A 21,690-nucleotide genomic window follows, 5' to 3' on the forward strand; every position below is an offset into this window, starting at 1 on the left:
ACAAAGGCGATGAGCGGTAGCAGGCGCTTTCGATAGAGAACGGGGGAGCGCAGCGCCGCTGCTACGCAAAGGCCGCCGCCGGTAGGTGGCAAGTGGATCCCGGAGCTTTACCACATACGGCGTCCAGAGGAGGACAGTCTGCGAGAAATGTGCCACTAAATGGTCACCGGATAAAATTTTGCTATCGGTGTGTCTGAAAGTGAATAGATTGAATCTGCGCTACCATAAAATTCACGTCTTCAGTATTCAAACAGAAGAGGTTATAAAAATATTTTGCACCAGCTGGATTCGATCCACAGTCAGCGTCGACAAAAAAAAAACGCTTGCTTCCGCTAGACCATGGTGTATACAGTCTCTGTTTTCGCTAAAATGGGACAAGGCTTCGTCCAGGAAGTGCCGCAGTCCGCAGTGTTGCCAGATTGTGCAGATTGCCGGACCTGGAGAATTAGCGAGTTGGGCAGTTTATTTGTCCCATGTCACGATCGGCGCGGACTTAGCCTCTGCAGAGGCCAGCCTCCGGTCAAGTTTTATGTCAAAGAGTGTACGTGTTGGGTCGAATTCTGCAACTTGTCGAAAACTATTAGGATGATGGAAATACGTGTATATCTCTTAATTTCTCTGTAGTCTGCATATCGATCTATCAGCTCCACTTGATTCGAAATCGATCCTTTGACTTCGTTTTTAATACCTGACAGGTGTACACATATCTCCTTAGGAAACATCAAGGTCATCACTAAAAAAAGAACTTCTCCTCAAACTCATTGGACATACTGCGAATATTGCTTCCGTCATTTAAGGGCTATGGCAATGGACGGTTAGCAAAGAACAGATGTGTAAATATTCGTTTATGAGAACCAATTTTGGAAGCAGAAGTACTCTCCGCTGCACACCGCAAGGTGGCTTGTGTAGTATAGTTGTAGATGTTAATTTTCCGGACGTGTTATGCATTTTACGATAAATACAGCTTCATTGGGCTTCTGGGAGAGGGTAGTGTTTAGTTTTTACTTCTAGTACTCCGGATGTCATTGACTTATGATGTTTTACTTGAATATTATGGTGCCTGCTCACATTTTTTGCAAGATGGCTTCTTTTTGCTGACTTCCACTCCACAACCGGAAATTCAAGACAAGCCCAATGAAGCTGTATTTATTGTAAAATGTATAACACGTCCGGAAAATTAACATCCACGACTTAACTGCACAAGCCACCTTGCGGTGTGCAGGGGAGAGTACTTTTGCTATCAACATTCGTTCTCATACTTTTCGTATGTTTTCTTGCTTTCTAAGACCTTGTTCTGTGTACATTAGGTGTCCGCAGCTCGTGGTCGTGCGGTAGCGGTCTCGCTTCCCACGCCCGGGCTCCCGGGTTCGATTCCCGGCGGGGTCAGGGATTTTCTCTGCCTCATGATGACTGGGTGTTGTGTGATGTCCTTAGGTTGGTTAGGTTTAAGTAGTTCTAAGTTCTAGGGGACGGATGACCATAGATGTTAAGTCCCATAGTGCTCAGAGCCATTTGAACCATTTGTACATTAGGTGATCTCAAAGTTTCGCTGGCAATCTGAGAATGATAGTGTTCAACCCCCTCTCTCTTCCCATCCTCTCGTCCCCCATTCCTCTCCATGTCCTCCTGCCTCTCCCTATCCACTTCTGCCAGCACCTCCTTCCCACATCCTCTGCCCACTTTATCCTCCCTCCCCTCTATCCATCTCCACCTTCTCCTCTCTCTGTCCATCACTTCCTCCCGCCTTGTATATCCTTCTTTTCCTCCACCTACCTCACCATCTTCTCCTGCCTCCTCTTTCCATGCATGACTTCCTTTATATCTCCATTTCCTTCCACCCCTCTGTTCATCTTCCCTTCCTCCCTCACTCTGACTAAAGCCTTGTTTATTATTGCTGCACATTTACATTCTGTAATTATAGGTCGGTAAGCCATAAAAATAATTTCGGCGTTTGGTAACAATGTTTCTCTACAATATTTTATATACATTAAAGGTATGTGGCAACGGCCTTGCTGCTGTGCTAACATCGGTTCCCGTCGGATCACCGAAGTTAAACTCTGTCGGGGTGGGGTGGGCTAGCACTTGGATCGGTGACCATCCGATCTCCCGAGCGCTACTCAGCCCTCGTGAGGCAAACTGAGGAGCTACTTGACTGAAAAGCAGCGGCTCCGGGCTCGTAAACTGAAATACGGCCGGGAGAGCGGTGTGCTGATCACATCGTATCCGCGCTCAGTGACGCCTTTGGTCTGAGTATGACACGGCGGCCGGTCGGTACCGTTGGGCCTTCATGGCCTTTCCGGGCCGAGTTTAGTTATGTTCATTAGAGTACTATGTAATAACTTAAAACAATTCGGTCAAGAATTTTACGAGATTTCTGGTAATTATGTTTCCCCTTAATATCACACACACACACATACACACACACACACACACACACGCACACACACACACACAATATTCGAATGGATAATTGTGTCAAAGATGTTTAAGATTTTGAACATACCGATATTTACATTTTTATTTACATAGGTGAATAATTCGTTTGAACGAAATGGTATATAAATATAAATGGTGTATGCGTAGAACCTTTTTCGTTATTCGTATGGAATATGTACACCTGCTGTTTATGTCCTAGGATTTGTATGGGTAATGTTTTCTCCCAAAATATTTTGGTTTATCGCCAGAGTCATAAATTCTATACACCAACGAGAATAGTCATTTTGTTGTCATTTCCCTCAGTGAGTTTAGGCATTCCAATGGAGGGTTATTTATCCCTTCTAGTTTATTTGTTCTCAATTCTTCTAAATCTGTTTTAAATCCTGGCTCTGATACTGGATCTCGTATCTCTTTCTTCCACAATCACATTATCTGACAAGTCCTTCCCCTCACAGATGCTATCTATGTACCCTTGCCACCTGCACGCTTTCTCCTCAGCATTTGACAACGGAATTCCGATTGCTCACTTGGTGTTACCGCACTTGCTGTTTGAACTTTTCTATGTACTGGGTCAGTCCTACCGACAATCATACGTGCAAGTGTTTGTCCACTGATTTAAACTGATGTCTAGAAGTTAAGGAATAGTTGGGATCCGCGAATCACTGTGCACATCGAAGTGTGCAGTGAATACTACCCTGGAAACTTCGTTGCACATGACACAACAATATGCACTGAGGTGACAACTCACGAAATAGAGATATGCTCATATCCAGAGGGTGGTAGTATCACATACACAAGGTACAAAAGGACAGTGATTTCGCGGAGCTGTAATTTGTTCTGAGGTGGAATGGATTCCGACGTGATTACGTCCGCACGACGGGAATTAGAAGATTTTGAAAGCGGAACGATAGTTGGAGCTAGACGTATTTCGGAAATAGTAAGTTCCCAGTTTAGTATTAAGTTACTACGCCATCACCAGTGATCTCACGCCAATATATTTATGACAGGTAGGGAAGTATAACACTGAATGTTTAATTTTTCGTGGCCAGGTTTCACAATTAAGTAAAAATTTTAAAGATCATCAAGGTCGACTGTAAAAGTAAATATCAGTATGAATTAGGAGTCTATGACATCCTTTAAAAATTGTATCCTTTAAAACTGTTACTGTGTGAAATCGAAGAACGCAATCTGTTAATATTCAGACAATAATTTCTTACCTAAAGATCGTCAGATGCCACTTAAACATTCACATAACCGATATTAGCATATTAACTGCCATCTTGAGATGTGACAACAATAGAGACGTAAATTCGTCATAATATATAAACACTAGTAACATGCACAGTGAGAATAATTAAAAATTGGAACAAAATATATCAATCAAACCTGCGTACATCTTTCCAACGCATAGAAGAGACTACCTTTTGCTATGTGCAGCAAGATTTTTTTCTTTATAATGACGTATATTGTATCAGTTTCCGTGATGTTCAGATGCATGGAACAAGTGTATACAAACTGTGACAAAACTGTTTCTGGATTATTGTCATATCTGAAGACATAAGTTAATATGCCGAAAGCAGTAATGTGAATGGTTACGGGAATTAGTGGCGATCTTGACGTAATAAATTATTGTCTGAAAATTAGGTCTTCTCCTTTCCATTGCGATGCCCAAATCAGCACCTGTGAATCAAAATTTCGTGCAAGACCATAAATCGGTTCCCCGTTGGAGGATCCGGTCACATTACTGCATTCGATCCGGTAGCAACTTGGTCCCAAGTGCGTGACTTCCAGACTGTACTTCCAAAGAAAAAGTAACACCGAGAGGTGTTAATTTCAGCTGTAATCAGCAGGACACACCTGCCCATGTCAAGCAGTTTCCTTGGCAATGTCTGCTAGTTTTGCGTACCCTGTTCTTGGTCAGTATGAGTACAGACATTACATACCTTGTAGTTGATTTGTTGGCAGATAACACATCAGACTCGATTTTTTGAGATTTATGTGTTCGTAAGGAATCATTCGATCTCTCCTACTTAATTATTACTCCTAAATGGCGCTTCGTTTCCGAAAATGTAAAAACGCTTGTGCTTCTTAAGGTGCAGTTTTTCTGCACTCAAGCGTTCTACGAAGTTTCATCTGTGTATCCAGCATTAGAATCATAGAAGACTGTTGATGCAAGCAAAGTATTATAACGTAATTTTAAAGTTATTTAATGGAAAAACAATGTATTGGCGAGACATTCGAACCTGAAAACGACAGATGGTAAAGAAATTGAGAATTATTGATAACCACCAAATATTCAGCTGTACAAAATTTCCATGTCGTAAGGAATTCATCGGAGAGTACTTCTGTGTTTTTGAGATATAACTTCGACGTTTTTCAGCCTTGCTTGTTTTATTTGACTCAGAGTATCACTTTAACCTTAATTCATTGCTCATCAGTCTTCTGCATGGAGGATTGCTTTTTTTCAGATCGTTAATATGTAGTTTCAAGTCTCTTTACTTTCTTACATCTTTTTCACGTTTTCAGAATATAATATTTACGGTCAATACCTGCCTCGGTGCACCATTGGCCTACTTCTACAACACTCCAAAAAAAAAAAAAGTTAAGTTAGGTGAATATGTTTTGTTCGTTGCCCGAAATCTAAGTTTTGTGAATATTGGTGTACAACTTTCATTATAACTTTCACTGCGCGTTGGTCCCTGTCGTCTGATAATTCTTTTATGTCATCGATCGCTTTCAACGTATTTCTGAAAAGGTATTGGATTTATCCTTCTCTTCCTCTCGAGGTCATACATGAGATCAATACAAACAAGTGGCTGAACATCGCTGCTTCAGCATTAGTGCTCAACCTGTTCATAATTAATACGAGGTCGATTTTCTTTTCTGCGATATGTCGCGAAATTAAAGCCTTAGTATAAATCAGGTTTAGCTTTGCGCAGTGTCACTTGCCTTACCTTCTATCGCGTCACATCACACTTTTCAGTTCTGGGTGCAATGTGATCACGTAAAGATGATCAGGAAATTGTGTCTCCCACCAAGCGTAAGGTGCATTTCGAGCCGTTTCGTCTGATTTTATGCAGTCCACACAATGTAACTGTCATGTATTTCCTTTTCCATGACCATTCTCGGCTGCACGCTGCAATGGCACCAAAGATGTTTACGAGGTGTTTCCGATGGCTAGTGTTTGATCACCCACCATACAGACCGGACTTGGCTCCCTGGTATTTTCATCTCTTTGCTCACTTTAACCTATGGCTAGGAGGACAACTTTGTCACTGACCAGCGTCGGGATTTGTGGCAGATCATAGGCGGTTGCTTTTCATGGCAATGGTATTGGGAAGTTTATACCAAGCTACGGCAAATATCTAAATTGATATGACGAATATACAGGGAGGTAGCTGGAAGGTGTAGCTAAATGTTGCAAATAAAACGTTTGTGATTCTTAAAGTGACTTCCATTTTGCGAGCTAGAGGAGGTTAAAGAACAAAGCCCTCATTATAGTCTCGTGATGTAATATACTGCTGCATTCATATCAGAATACGTTTGAACAACACCTGTTATACGTATTTGCGAGAGTGCTTGTGTTTTTCCGGGGAGGTTGATGTGTACACAAACAGAAAAACAAATACACTATGCTGCTACTTAACAAATATTACATATTTTTGTCCCATCTACACAATAGATTTTTGATTCAAAGCAGTATCTGAATGGGCGATTCAATTTTACCAGGCAACATTAGCTTACCCTTTTAAGCACCGCTACCATTGGAATCCACCATATATGTGATTTGGCATATCGCCAATTGAAGGCATAAAGTGAATGGAGCAGTGGTTGTTCGTCTGCTATTCTTCTCTTATAAGATACAAAGCTGTGTATTGGGACTGTTTCACATAAATTCACTGCGGCGTGTATGTTATCACTGATTTTCGTCCTTCGTTGTGTCGTTTTGTTTATCGACATGCTGAGTCATTCGTTCTCTTGTACTTGTCTCGGACACGTTTGCTTATTAAATACGCAACAAATTGAAGATAAATGTCAAACTGGCATGGAGTGTCCTACATGCTTGTGTATGCAAATGAAAAGTACTTCAGCACAACTGCACAATGAAGACCGAAGTGAAGGTATCTATTTTCAGTATACAGCGTGTAAGTGTAGATATTTTTTCTGCAGTATCTTAATAGGTGCACACATCAGCTGTGTTGGTTGTTATTTCCTCTTTGTCCAGCAGTCTTCCCAAAAACACATCACAAACTTTACGATCAGATGTTTTCTACATGGTAGTAACTGCACCATTAATTGGGCTATGCCTGTCCGTGTAGAGTAACCACTCTGCATCTACGCGTCCACATCTCAGCACCTGATTTTCTACCGAGTGGTAGATAAACATTAGAGACCAGCTCTTGTCACACAACCGTGGAGTTACTAACCAACCTGAAAACATGCGACCTATAATACATATAACTATTAGTTGCAAATGACATATATACCAATGTAATATCGCTCAGTACACCGTCCTCAGTCACCAATAGATATATCTGAACTTATACCCACAATAAACTATATAAGAAGATATTATGCAGTGGGTTTTTCTTTCATAAAGTCGATTTAAATGTTAGTCGTTTATGTGAAGACCACATTTAAGAAGGACAAACGTTTATCAGTATGAAAAATGTTGAATCAAAACACCGGCAGTTGTCTAATTTCCAGTTGCTGTTTTATTTGAGGAACCAATTTCAGCGCTACATATCACGATCTTCAGGCCCCATGACTGACGCGTACGTGAAATCCCACGACTCGTCCACCCAAAATATGGGTCAGCATTCATTGACTTATACCCCTAAATTTCATCTTAAAACAGCGGTCATTTTGATCCCACGCTTTGGTCACTGTGTTGATAGGAAATCTACGGATACCAGTCGCCGAACGCTGGCCCCTTTTTGACTGGATCAGAGGTGGGATTCATCTACACATCGGTCAGGTGGCCCAAAGATGGTTTAATGTAGTGCTGAAAATGGTTGCTCAAATAAAACAACAACTGCAAATTAGGCAGCTGCAGGTGTTTTGACTCAACATTATATACTGAACAGCTGAGGTTCCACAACCTTCTATATAAAGAGAGATTTATAGAGAATTTAGCAGAATATGTTGGAACCCAACAGTTGCTGAGTCGTGAGCTACTGAGAAGTTGTTTTTTGTCCCATGAAGTTCCTACTCTCGTGTTGCCTGGGATCCCACGACTGTCATGCGAATATAGAATCGTGAGATTCGGAAGGCCGTAGTCAAAGCCATACAGGATCTCAATGGCCGCACGCGACTGGTAGCCGAACGCATTTAAATATTATATGCTCAGCTGTGGAAGTTTGTACAACACTATTGCTTATTTTGAGCTAGGAAATGAACTCGTTTGCCGAAAGGCATATATGACACTGGACAGTAGGACGTCTGGAGAACTGCATACTGACATCTCAACAAGTATTCTTGCTGCATACCTCGACACGGCAGCAGAGAGAGGTATGTCAACGGGGGAGTAGCCTAGGACAATACTGGAAGCAAGTATAGCACAAGCCCTTTTTCTGAATACAGCATCAGAAGCGATTCACCTGTTTGTGTAGTATTTCAGAAGATCGAAAGCTGCCAGACTGGCTTCATCATCGTCTTAAGGACCGAGTCCTGGCGTACTGATTTGCCATACCATTTGGTACTGAACGCGATCATCAGTTCGTACAGTGGATAATTTCTACAGCGGCTGCCTCATTTCTGACATGTTAATCCTGGCTCGTGCGGCTTATCTCAGAGGTCTCTGCGACGCTGTCTTTCAACGACATGACGTCGACCGCGTTTTCTGCATGCTATGCTGATTTATCTCAGTACAGAGGGCTTTTGAGTCTTCGTCAGGACAGCATGTTTTTCAAATGGCTTACAGGCTGAAAACGTCCAGTCGTATGGAGAGAAAAAACTTGCACGCCGCCACTTACCTGCCACTGCTACTAATGAACTATTGTCCTGTCGAGTTAGAGTCATTGTTATTGCCAGATGTGGCTACTCTCTGTTCTAAATTTCGTACCCTGTATACACTACTATTATCTAGGAATTTAATCATGTATTTCTTTGCCTATTCCCCTACTACACTCGTAATGCAGATGTGCAGCAAGTAACGGTACTGCGATTTTAATGTTCAACTGTTCACCGTTATCGTTAGAGTGTATTCGTGTATAATCACCACATAACAGCAACTTACCTATTTACAGCAAAGGGAGTTTTTATGAACACCTTGAAATTAATACGGATGCATGTTCGAGTTTACAATAATGAAAGACTGAACACTAGAACAGTTTGTATGACGAAAAAAGTTACTTTAAAAAACTGAGAGGTTATAAATTACTGCTTAATGAACTTAAATCACCTCTAACGGGTTTGTAACACAGTTTCAGTACGTGGTATTCCTAATTCCTGGCCGGCCGGGGTGGACGAGCGGTTCCAGGCACTACAGTCTGGAACCGCGCGACCGCTACGGTCTTAGGTTCGAATCCTGCCTCGGGCATGGATGTGTGTGATGTCCTTAGGTTAGTTAGGTTTAAGTGATTCTAAGTTCTAGGGGACTCATGACCTAAGAAGTTAAGTCCCATAGTGCTCGGAGCCATTTGAACCAACCTAATTCGTGGCTCTAGCTCTAAAACAGTACTGAAAGGAGAGTTTGTCAACACGGACATAAAAATTAGTAACGAATTAATGAAGTGGAATTTTAACTTATTTGCATAGTATTCTTAAAAATTTTGTCATTATTGGCATCTAAGAAACTACAAACCTGTCTATAAATAAAGATACAACTAAAAATTGTATTTTCATTTTCCGTGTAATGATAATCTTATGGCTCCATGTTAGTCATTTCATGTCTTTAGACGTTTGCTGTCTTAGTGGAAGATGAATACTTGTACTGTCAAATGTGGGCATAGTAATGGTTACTAAATGCGTTACTGTTGGAAGGCTGCTAATAAGTTTGCTAATTCGGTACGTTTAGTCAAGATAAATTATCATGGTACTACAGCGAGCGTAGACAAATTCATCTCTTCAGCAGGCTCAAACGTTTATAAACAAATCACGTGGTAATCGGTTCCGTCCTCTAAGATTCTGACCATATTTAACATGAGTATATAGTCAACGTGTTTGTCATTATGAAGATCAAGTTTCTTACGTAGCTTGTAGTGATCAGGATATATTAATAGTATTTCAAAATCTTTAAGTTACTAGACCAGCCACCTTTCGGAAAGTAGTTATCATGTGATATTTGAGGAAGTCAGCTTCCATCGGTATGTGTCAAAGATGTTCGAATAAACGTAAATCCTCAGTTTTATACATGTGTAACAAGTATGGTGTAACCAGACAGCTGGTATCACATAAGTTTCATTTCTTTCTAGATGCTGTTAATCATTAGTGTAAGTGTAATGATAGAAGACGTTAGCGATAAATTATACAGTCAACAGTCAAATTAAATCTAAAAGATTTGTTTGAAGATTAGTAAAATACGTTTGTTATTACATTATGTGTGCTAATATACTGAAGAGGTATACGTCAAGCCCAGTCATAGTACGTCGAATGCTATGCTTCGAAAAACCAGACGTATGTATATTAGAATGCTGATCAGTTTTTGTAAATATTTTAACTCGTGAGGTACATCAGTGTAATTAACCCACTACATGTGAACATTTAACAATTTTACTGCTCATTGTCAGTATATATGAAGTAACAGCTTATATAGGAGACAATACTGTTCAAAAAATCGTCTACTCAATATCACAGCCATATTAGAACTGCATGTGCTTGACAACTTGTTTGCCAGTAAGTGAGTAGCAATACGGTAAACTGCTGTCACCTGTAAAAGCTACAATTGATTGGGCAATAGTTTTAAGTAAAATCAGTTTCAAATTCTTACAACCTTTTATTATCATGAACTGACAAATTTAGGGAATCTTATAATTTACACAAGTTCTAAATACAAGCCAATTACAAAAGAAATATTCAAGACCAACACAAGTTGCATTGGAACATGTTCACCGTTTGTCTTTTGTTTTCTGAAACCCACAATATTAACAAGTAGGTATCATGTGCACCAAAAACGAGGATTAAACCCGGACGGGAGTAGCCTTTATTGTATTACCTTAGGAGGAGTAACATATACTTTTAAAATAAGTATGACAATGAACTACTACCCAACACAGTTGTCTAATACATCTTAGTAACTAGTATGTCAAATATACAAGACGAATATATATACTCTAATATACATTGTAATTATATACATGTAAGTATCTTAGCGGACAATCCATTAAACGCTATTATTTATCCGACAAGACTGTTATTGAGCATTTTCCGAGACCTTTTCTTCCTCTGCAGATTACTTCCGTGAAGTGAAATGAAGTGAAACTCTTACCCAATCTCAAAACATCGCTTTTATAAACACAATTTTGCAACTGGCAGTAAACTTCGCAGGGTCATTGTCTGTAAAATCTAAATTGCCACACTATTGGAAGCCCGCATCTAAAAAAAATTACTGGATATTTTGTTATTTCCTGTATAACTCTAGCCAAAGTATTTTTGTGTTTGCATCGCTCGTCCACAAATTTTACAAAACGAATTGTTGTCTTCGCTATCGTTTTCTTCTAGGTTTATTTCCAAATTTTTTTCTTCGCATCAAAATACTATACAAACTGCTTACCAGCTGTTTACGGTTAGAACATATTTTATCTATACAGATTTGTTTTTTTTTGTTTAGTCACTATAGTTTAGCTGACTCAGTCAGCGGCAGTTGAGTCCAGTTGTCACCTCTGGAGCTACACACTCGGAGGTTTCCCTCGCGCAGCCATGGCCGACCAATCGCAGTACCGGAAATGCTCAGTGCCGCGCGCGCTACCTGGTGGCCACCGCGGCAACGAAGACGCAGCCAAGGACGCTGAGGGTGGTTTCTGATGAGCTGGAAGCAGCTCTGCTCGCCGCATCTGCAAAAGTAACCACAGTAACATGTAGTGATCGATACCATCACCGTTGCTACATCTAGAATTCTCAACATGGAAGACAGGTGAACTTCCATTAATAAAATTATAAACAGCCGACCAGTTGCAATGGATAAAGAAATTCTGTACCTAGGTTTCGACAAATATAAATTTGTCTTCTTCAGAAGGTAGCAATTTTACATTACTAAGGACGATACAGATAGCCGTGCCGTAGATGCAACCACAACGGAGGGATATCTGTTGCGAGGCCAGACAAACGTGTGTTTCCTGAAGAGGGGCAGCAGCCTTTTCAGTAGTTGCAGGGGCAACAGTCTGGATGATTGACTGATATAGCCCTGTAACACTAACCAAAACGGTCATGCTATTGTGGTACTGCGAACGGCTGAAAGCAAGGGGAAACTACAGCCGTAATTTTTCCCGAGGGCATGCAGCTTTACTGTATGATTAAATGGTGATGGCATCCTCTTGAGTAAAATATTCCGGAGGTAAAATAGTCCCCCATTCGGAACTCCGGGCGGGGAATACCCAGGAGGACGTCCATGTGACATGTGACGTAGCATGTGAAAGTTGCTGGATTTGGACGGGTTACTCCTGTAACTGAAATATCAGATATGAGGATGGTTCTGAATGAACCGAAACCGGTCATATAAATAAAAAATTTGCAATCAAGACGGATTTCAAGTAACATTATAAAATCACTGATTGCTGTTATCCCATAAGACATTATGTCTGTTATTGCAAATATTTTATATTTACGTGACAAACCCTAATTCTAGGGCTATATTTTATTTTTGACACATGGATCTATGCCGACAATTGTAAAAACGGTGATGGTACATTAGTCCTTACTAATGTAAAATTGCTACCCTCTGAAGAAGACAAATTTATATTTGTCGAAACCTAGGTAAAGAATTTCTTTATCCATTGCAACTGGTCGGCTGTTTATAATTTTATCACGTGAATCCGTTGCTGTTGTGCAGCTATGTTTAAAATATTGAATTTACATTCTGAACCTTATGTTTAAGAATCTTTTTTAGAAGCAACTGCTTAGTTCACAAACGAGAATTAGGAATAAATTTTTGTAATTCAGCGCATTAGATGAGGAGGAGTGAAAATGAAGGTTACTAGGTTGCTTGTATCTACTGTGTGTCTGGCGAGAATTGTCTCTAAACGTGTAAACAGTAGATAATTATTACTGTCAACACTATTACACCTGTAGCAACTTAAGTTATTTAATTCATTCCTTTAGTGGTTTTGGCAGTTGCAGCACCCACCTACGGAATGTGCAGACTTACGTTATTTCTTAAAATTGACAATCGCAGTTTTTCGTGTTTTTCCATAAGAATGACTTCTGAAATAAGAGTACAATAATCGTAGTATTTGTATTTTACTGTGTTGCTTGTGAAGGACAAACTAACCTAAGTAGGCATCCTCCGTGGAAAGGTGTGAAAACGACCGATATCGGTAAACCGTAGTAAAATAGGTTTAGTTGGCACGTGGTGGTTGCCTGCTGCACTCTCTTCTACAGTACTGTGCGACACTGTGCTCTTTTCACCATTACAGAAAAAAATTCATTCTGTCTAGTTGTTGCCTCATACATTTACAGCAGTGGATCATACTTAAACTAATCGATAGTACGGGAATAATACTTCTGTGCGATTGGATGTTTGCTAGTGGATTTCACCAGTCCCACTACAGAAGAAATTCAGTCAAGTAATTTATGATGCATATGGTATCCACCTGGGCAGGGTGTTCTTAGAAACTAGAGCAGCGTCGCTCGACAACTTTGTACAGCAGTCATACAACGACAGATTTAATAATTCGTGCTAAAACTGTTGCAACCCGTATCAAATTGCGATCCTGACTTCAGATTCTAGAAAACTCTTTGGTTCTAAGAAAATATGGTTGATATTTTTATCCGGTAGGATGCTCTCCGAATACACGAATAGATGTCAACAAAGCCAAATTACGCCACTACTCCTACAACATCCCAATATGTGCATCACAAACCTTCCTGTTTTCAGAGTGTTATAGAGAGCTGCTTGTGCTTATGTAGCAGGTGGAAACATTATATTAGTGACAGAACTCTTTCAGCGAACTTGTGAATGGTGAGCATTACCTCACAATATTCAGTGGTTGTCTAATAACGAAACTTTTGGAAAGTATCTTCACGCTCAGAATAGTCCCATTGCGCTACTCACGGTACGTGCAGAAACTGGCTGCCCTCTTGAGAAATGGACCAGTCCCAGATGAAACGTTATATGCGCTCCATTCAAAGAGAAAGTAAATTCAATTAACTAGGTTTTCTGGCAGTCTGACAAACGAGATTCATCGACAGAGTAGGAAATGTGATTTGTCTTCGCTAAAAGATGAGCATCACAAACAAAGTATTTGATAGGGACGATATGTCCTTCATTCTAGGAGTTTGGCTAGAAATCAAAACACCCTTGACCTAGTGTTCTGCGCCTAGTCACTGCTACAATTTTGAGCAAATATCATCAACAATGACGACCGAAGGTTTACTGCATAAGGTGTCCCCCTCGTTATGCCAATGGCATTGTCATAGAGGGCAGAGGGGCGAACGGAGGTTCAGGGCAACCACTTTATGGTGCGGTGGGAAAGTATCCAAGGAAGAATCGACAAGAGTTACATGTATGAAGATGTTGAAGTCAATGGAACTACCTTATTAAAAACACAGTGTGTATCCACAGGACACGTGGACTGTAACTGAAATAAAGGTGCACGATTAACTCTCCATGGGGACTGTAGATGAGTCCCGCATTCGTATCTCTGGGAGGAAACTACCGACAGTCAGAAAAACATTAAATAGCGACAGAAAGGGTAACTTTCTGCGAGTCAGAGCGTGAAATGTGAGAATGTGATATGGGAACTAGAAATTCAGAAAAGGGAAATCGTGAGGCTGAGTCTAGATATAGTGGAGATCAGTAAAATGAAATGGAAAGAAGAATTTATTGCCGCGTGAATACAGCATCAGGAAATGGTATAACTAGAGTAGGATTCTTTAAGAACAGTACGATAGGATGATTATGAAGTTAGTACAAGAAATGAGAGAGCGGAAAGTCTAATTGAGTTATGCAATAAATTTGAGCTTGTAACAGGGAATACTCCGTTCGAGAAATCACAAGAGGAGGAGATGTTCTTGGAAAAGACCGACAGAAACAGGAATATTTCACTCAGAAATCATCATGGTGAGACAGAGGTTCCTAAATCAGATACTAGACTTTAAGGCGTAATTCATTTAAAAGAGAAACGTTTTCAGTTCCTCTTTCTACCAAAGCAGAGTGACTCTCTTCTGTGCATGGTCATTACAAGATGGACCACATCCAAACTTTTATTACAATTGCCCATCATCATTTGCTCATTCAGTGTCGTTACAGGTTTCTCTGTCTCTGCTTGTGGTTCGAGCTAAGCTAAGATGCACAACAAATTTTATGTGTTTGATTACGACTGTTTTGCGAGAATTATTTAATCAAGTTACTTTAACCCTGGGTTCTATCATTGTTTATTATTACGAAGTTTAAGAAGTGCTTCTTTTATTGAACACTATCAGTTTTACTGATTTGTAAATTTTTACTCAGAATTCTGAAACTACTTGAGAATCTGTTTTCATACTCATTTTTCATTGTGTGTGTCCTTACTGTTTCAGATGTTGTAGTTACCGCGTGCAGCCAATATACCGCCCTTGAAAATCTGTAAAATTACATTATTTCACCAGGCGGTGTGCTCATCGAGAATTGGTACTTAACGGCAATAAATCTGTATATAACGCATTGGTGTACATTGTGGGGTATCAAAGTTTTCACCGAACCCAATGTGTAAAGTAAGTACAAATGATAATTAATGTTAATAATAAGTACATTAACAGCCAGTTTCACTCATAAAGAATTAGCGTGTATGGTGGAAAGTGTATGTCTCTACCATCGAACAGAGAGGAGAACTGAGTTTCGGGTGCCCACTGCAGCAGCCTTCCCTACGATACTGGGATGGAGGAGTGGAGGAATCGGTGCGCCAAGGCTTCGGAATCCCATGTCGTCATGAATATGGTCAAATCAAAATATCACAATCGCCTTCGTGTTATATCACTGAATTCTATTTTGATTATCAAGAGCACGTTAAAAAGATAGAATAGAAATAAATGATCCTGAGTTTCTGTCAAATGTACTAAGACTTACTAGAAGCAGCAAATCATACTCATTCAGGAGTAAAGATGATAGTGATGCAAAGGCAGCAACTTCAACTTTGGGGCACTTCACCATTCTTTAACCTTTTTAATTGACAGTTTCGACGATGATGATGAATAAATTGCTTTTGTGTTCTTTTCTTCGTTTACTTTAAAGAACATTGCGAACTGTTATATATAGGAACAAAAATCTCAAATAATAAAAGTATACATAAATATACTTGTGTTTCAGTTCGTCAGTTCTATCAAATTATTTCAGCGACGTCTAGAGATTTTTCACCCTGAATCTAGCGACAGTTGGTTAGTTTTTATGGCAACATTGCTTCCGGCAGCTAGAGAAGAACTAGAGTAATATGTTACGTGATTTCCGTCGTAGCGTAATGTCTCGTGATTCTTCTTTAACATCCGTAATCATAAACGCTGTCTGATAACACACACATAAAATAAATCGTGTATAGTCGAGTATTGTTACTATCCTTCATCAACGTTTTTTGTCTGGGATGAGTGTGAGAATATATATGATCATACTTATTGCCTGTGTAATAAGTGAAGACACCGCGAATGCAGGAGCTTGTTCATCGATGAATATGGTGTTCGTCTAGCTGAAAATGAGTAACTTTATTGGCTGACAGCTATTTCGTTGAACAGAATAAGCACCAGTTTTAGGTAATATCCTTGTTAAGCTCAGAGCAAAAATTCATTAAAGCAGTAGCTTAGTACCGAGAACGAACAGAGCTTTGCATTTATTTGATAACACAGTATGAAGCTCAAAATATTCAAAGTTTTAAGTAGTCTGCTAGTATTAACCATCGGCTTTAATTTGAGGAGGATTTTCTAAACATGTGTGTCTGGAACACAGCACTGTGTGGCAGTGAACCATGGACTGTGAGAAACCGGAATAGGAGAGAATCATAGCCTTTGACAAGTGTTGCTACAGTAGTTCAAATGGTTCAAATGGCTCTGATCACTATGGGACTTAACATTGAGGTCATCAGCCCCCAGAACTTAGAACTACTTAAACCTAACTAGCCTAAGGACATCACACACATTTATGCCCGAGGCAGGATTCGAACATGCGACCGTAGCGGTCGCGCGGTTACTGACTGATGCACCTAGAACCGCTAAGCCACACCGGCCGGCTGCTAGAGTAGGAAGCTGACAATATGGACTCATAAGAAAACGAATGAAGAACCACTCTGCAGATCCCGGGAAGAAAGGCACTTAAGGAAGACATTGTCAAGACGAACCGACATACGTATAACCCGTATGACAACGGTATGTATAGATATCCTCGAGATAATAAGTGGAATTTTTATGAGGATGGATGTAGTTCAATGGCCTTGTATTTTAATTCTTAACAGTATTTTCGCATAAATCAGTACCACGATCTTGATAAGTAACCGAAGACGGGGTGTGCAAGTGCTGCTCTGAGATGAGTTTGGCACAAAAGAGGAATTCGTGGTGGGCCACAACCAATCCAGAAGTAGGTTGGTAACTTAAGGAAAAAGGTATACATTGTTCTACAATTCTTTCTTTTAAAATTACAAATATAAGTGTTGCATGTTGTTTCCATATAACCGGACACCGTTTATGAGTGAGTTCCTTCAGGATAACGACATCGCTCGACTAGAGTGGCCAGCATGTTCTCCAGACATGAACCCCATCGAACATGCCTGGGATAGATTTAAAAGGGCTGTTTATGGACTACGTGACCCACCAACCACTCTGAGGGATCTATGCCGAATCGCCGTTGAGGAGTGGGACAATCTGGATCAACAGTTCCTTGATGAACTTGTCCACTGTATGCAACGAATACAGGCATGCATCAATGCAAGACGACGTGCTACTGGGTATTTGAGGTACTGGTGTGCACAGCAGTCTGGACTAGTATTTCTGAAGGTTTCGCTGAATGTTGGTACAACATACAACGTGTGGTTTTCACGAGCAATAAAAAAGACGGAAATGATATTTATGTTGATCTCTATTCCAGTTTTCTTTACTGGTTCCGGAACTCTCGGAACCGAGGTGATGTAAAACTTTTTTGATGTGTGTATTAATGGAGTTAGAATGTGGACAAAACGAATTAAAAATAGAGCTAGAAGGAAAGGTAGAACAGGAGCAAAAAGAATTAAAGAAATGGCAAACATTGCTGATAAAATAGACGCAACAAAAAATTAGTTGCAAAAATGAATCGAAAGTTTAAACTTTTAGAGACCAGGATTGACGTAGGCTTACAAATTCTTCAGTGACGTCAAACATCGATACACTGTTCCATTTACATGTACTATACCTGAACGAGAAGTTTATAGACTCGCATAATTTATTCTAGACAACATACTCTAATGACAGTTCGTACCTTAAGCGGGAGAATGGATAGAATGAGGCAAAGGATATTCGTGTAATGGTATTTTAGTCTGTGTTCGGTCTCGTTCAGCCTCTGGTCAGTCCGAGGATTTTTATATGTCACTTATCACTCTTTCACTTTTGGCAGGATTTGCTATTACGAAGATCGTGTTTCTCTGCAATAAAATATAAGTTCATTATTGATTGACTGAGTAGATCAGCTCAAGGTGCAGAAGGACAGTGAATATCGCCTCTATTTTAGGGTCGCGCTTAGTAAGGCATCATGGTTTTCAACGAAACTTTGCAGTCGTGACAACTTTTCTTTGTCATTATATCATACTGCACCCGTGTGAAGAGTTCTCAAGAGAAGGCACTAAGGATCTACATAAAATTAGAAATATCGGCAAGACGCAACATTAGTCATAAAAGGAGTTCACCTGTAGTCTAAGCACAGAAACCTGCAAGTGATAAAACCATTTCTCCTTAAATAAGGGCACACAAAATATTATTGTTTCTGCTGAGAAGATAAGCTATCCTATGTATTACGAGAGACCGATTTCCACATAGGTCGCACCACCTTAAGGATTTTCAGCTCCATGGTACAAAAGCGAACTAAAGCCGAACCCTTGCAGTTTCATCATGCAGTCAACTGGAAAAGCAAGAATTATTGTTGTAGGCAGTTCCCCGGGCGTTCGGAGCCATTCCAGACATAGCTGAATTTATAATTCGCATAGTAAACCGTACTGTAAATGTCATTAGTCTATCCTTTCGGTATTTCGCCTTTCAGTCAGAAGCCTGTGCACGCTCCCTCCAGTAGTTCATGAATTGTGTCTTAATTTATTAACCAGTCCGTTATATTGCAATAACACTAAAATGCGAAAGGTGGATTAATCGCCGTAGTGGTTGAGCATGGTCCAGCTGGAACTGGTATGCTCTCTGTACCTCAGATAGTTGAAAACACGATTCTACACACTGACGCGGAAGTAAGCCATTGACACAACTTGTAATTTTTCGCATAGAACGTAGTGTCAGAAGAACGAGCTGAATATGTTAGGAATGTTTACGATCCCACAAACGACTGAGTTTACAGTCTGAAGAACTGGCACTTTAAACGAAAGCAAAAAGCAAATAAATCGATTAAGGTGTAAGTAGGCTGTTTATGTTTTCTCTATGTAAGTAGGCTGTTTATGTTTTCTTATTGGCAACGTTACGTAGCGCTCAATATGAAAATCACTGGCTGTGCTGTGTGCAGTCTGTGGCTAGTTTACATTGTTGTCTGCCATTGTAGTGTTGGGCAGCGGCAGCTGGATGTGAGCAGCGCGTAGCGTTGCGCAGTTGGAGGTGAGCCGCCAGCAGTGGTGGATGTGGGGAGAGAGATGGCGGGGGTTTGTAATTTGTCATGAACTGCTATATTTATATATGATGATATCAAGGTAAATACATTATTCGTTCTCTATTAATATCTTTCATTTGCTAACTATCCCTATCAGTAGTTAGTGCCTTCCATAGTTTGAATCTTTTATTTAGCTGGCAGTAGTGGCGCTCGCTGTATTGCAGTAGCTTGAGCAGCGTAGATTTTTGTGAGGTAAGTGATTTGTGAAAGGTATAGTTTAATGTTAGTCAGGGCCATTCTTTTGTAGGGAATTTTGAAAGTCAGATTGCGTTGCGCTAACAAAATATTGTGTGTCAGTTTAAGCACAGTCATGTATAATTGTTCAAAGGGGACGTTTCAAAGGCTTACGCTGTAGGACAGACGGCTAAAGTGTCAAAATGAAAGTTAGTGATCTTTATCTACTTTTCTAAGTTATTTATACTAAAGTAAGTTTTTATTTCTGATGAGAACGTAATGCTCTTCCAAACTCGAGCACTCGTACTAAGTATTATTTGTCTTTATTCCATCTCCAGCATACTGACATTTGAAAGAGTACTATTTAAGGCGCGTTTCCCTTTTTTGACAAAACGTAGATGGTGGACGGAAATTGTTCCATCTGCTCACATATTTCAAAGACGAGATGTTTTTCCTCTCATTGCTAGCAAAGACTGCAATAACAAATGCTTAGTCTCACTCCCCAGTTCACCTTATATTTTTAGGACCCCGCTTTTCTTTTTGTTGTATTTGGTTTATTTGCACATTGCTTTCGTAACTCTACACTCTGACTCCTTCGTTGATATTCTACAAACAGTCTAGAATACCTGCTTGGCGGCAACCTACCCCAAAGATCTTAGAAGTTCCAAAGGATTGTTACCTGCTCCTTGTGCCTTATTTGGTCAAAGTTTCAGGGCAATCTATTCTCCTAGTACTGGGAAACTGACCTTACAAGAGCGAAGAATCAACAGTGACCAGTGGTATGAGGACGCAGCAGGCAGTGGAAACCACTGCGTTTAGGACACACAACATGTATCTACAGAACAGGTGGCCTGTAACTGAAAGAAATGTCGCGCTGATCTCCACATTTGCTAAATATTCCGGACTAGTCCTCCATCCGGATCTTCGGCAGAGGACTGCCAAGGAGGAAGTGACCATGAGATAAAAACTGAAAAACCAACGAATGGGTCACATACTACAAATCGGAACATGAAATTTCAGAAGTTTGAACGAGGTAAGGAATCTGGAAAACCTGATAAGGGAAACGCAAAAAATAGTATAATGAGAGTATGATTCCTTATGAATAGGAAGGTAGGGCAGAGAATGAGTTACTGTGAACGGTTCAGTGGTAGATTTGTCTCTTTAAAACTAACAGCAAACCAACACTGGCCATCCTGATTTAGGTTTTCCGTGATTTCCCTAAATTGCCCCAGGCAAATGCCGGGATGGCTCCTTTCAACGGGTACGGCCGACTTCCTTCCCCATCCTTCCCTAATCGGATGAGACCGATGACCTCGCTGTCTGGTGTCCTTCGCCAAAACAACCCAACCCATAGTCTACAGATCTCTGGCAGTGAACAGTACATATGTGAGTCGCTGGTGAGGCGTCTGTCTTCATCGCAACAAGGTCGCGGAAACCTGCCCCATCTCCCACGTGCCAACACACCGCACACAGCAATGAGGTGATCGACGGTTCAAACATCTCGTCAATTGGACATCTCTGTTGGCAGTGCTGAAACACTCACCCACCAGGAGGGATATTCAAAGGTTTATGCCCGCTGTGTTCCTCGCCACTTAACAGAAGACCATAAACAGAAGGACAATCTTTGCCGAACTGGTTGCGCATTACGAGGCTGATCGTCCAAAATTTTTGTCAGACATTGGTACTGGTGATGAAACATGAGTTAATCGCTTCGAAACCGAAAGAAAACGACAATCCATTAGGTGGAGCCTCAACACCTCTCCTCCGAGGAAAATGTTCAAAGCCACACCCTCAGCTTTTAAAGTGACGACGACGGACTTCTGGGTCCCTGAAGGGGTTATTGTATCTGATGTCCTCCTTCATGGTGCAACGCCCCAAACTCAGAAAACTGAAGGAACAACTTGAGCGGATTCCTTGCCACAAAAATGCAAGGGAACTCATGCTGCTCCATGACAATGCCTCACACACTTCTGCATACCTGGATCAGATCACAAAACTTCATTGGACTGTTCTTCCGCCTGCACCTCACAGCCTGAATCTCACAGCTTCCGACTTCCATTTGTTTGGTCCAACGAAGGACGCGTCCCGGGGGATGCAATACGTGGATGATGGGGAGGTCATTGATGCAGCAAGCC

At 40.6% G+C, this 21,690-nt stretch overlaps 1 protein-coding gene across 1 annotated transcript in view; it reads right to left on the reverse strand.

Annotated features, from left to right (window-relative positions):
• Window positions 1–10,418: 10,418 nt before the first annotated feature.
• LOC124598001 overlaps window positions 10,419–21,690 on the reverse strand; it is a 141,264-nt gene continuing 129,992 nt past the window's right edge. The window contains exon 5 of the mRNA XM_047135974.1: window positions 10,419–11,429. Within this exon, the coding sequence (XP_046991930.1) occupies window positions 11,341–11,429 (89 nt within the window). The 3' untranslated portion in view covers window positions 10,419–11,340. The remainder of the gene's footprint in view (window positions 11,430–21,690) is intronic.

This window comes from Schistocerca americana, chromosome 1 (assembly GCF_021461395.2).
Source record: "Schistocerca americana isolate TAMUIC-IGC-003095 chromosome 1, iqSchAmer2.1, whole genome shotgun sequence".
Lineage (NCBI taxonomy): Eukaryota > Metazoa > Arthropoda > Insecta > Orthoptera > Acrididae > Schistocerca > Schistocerca americana.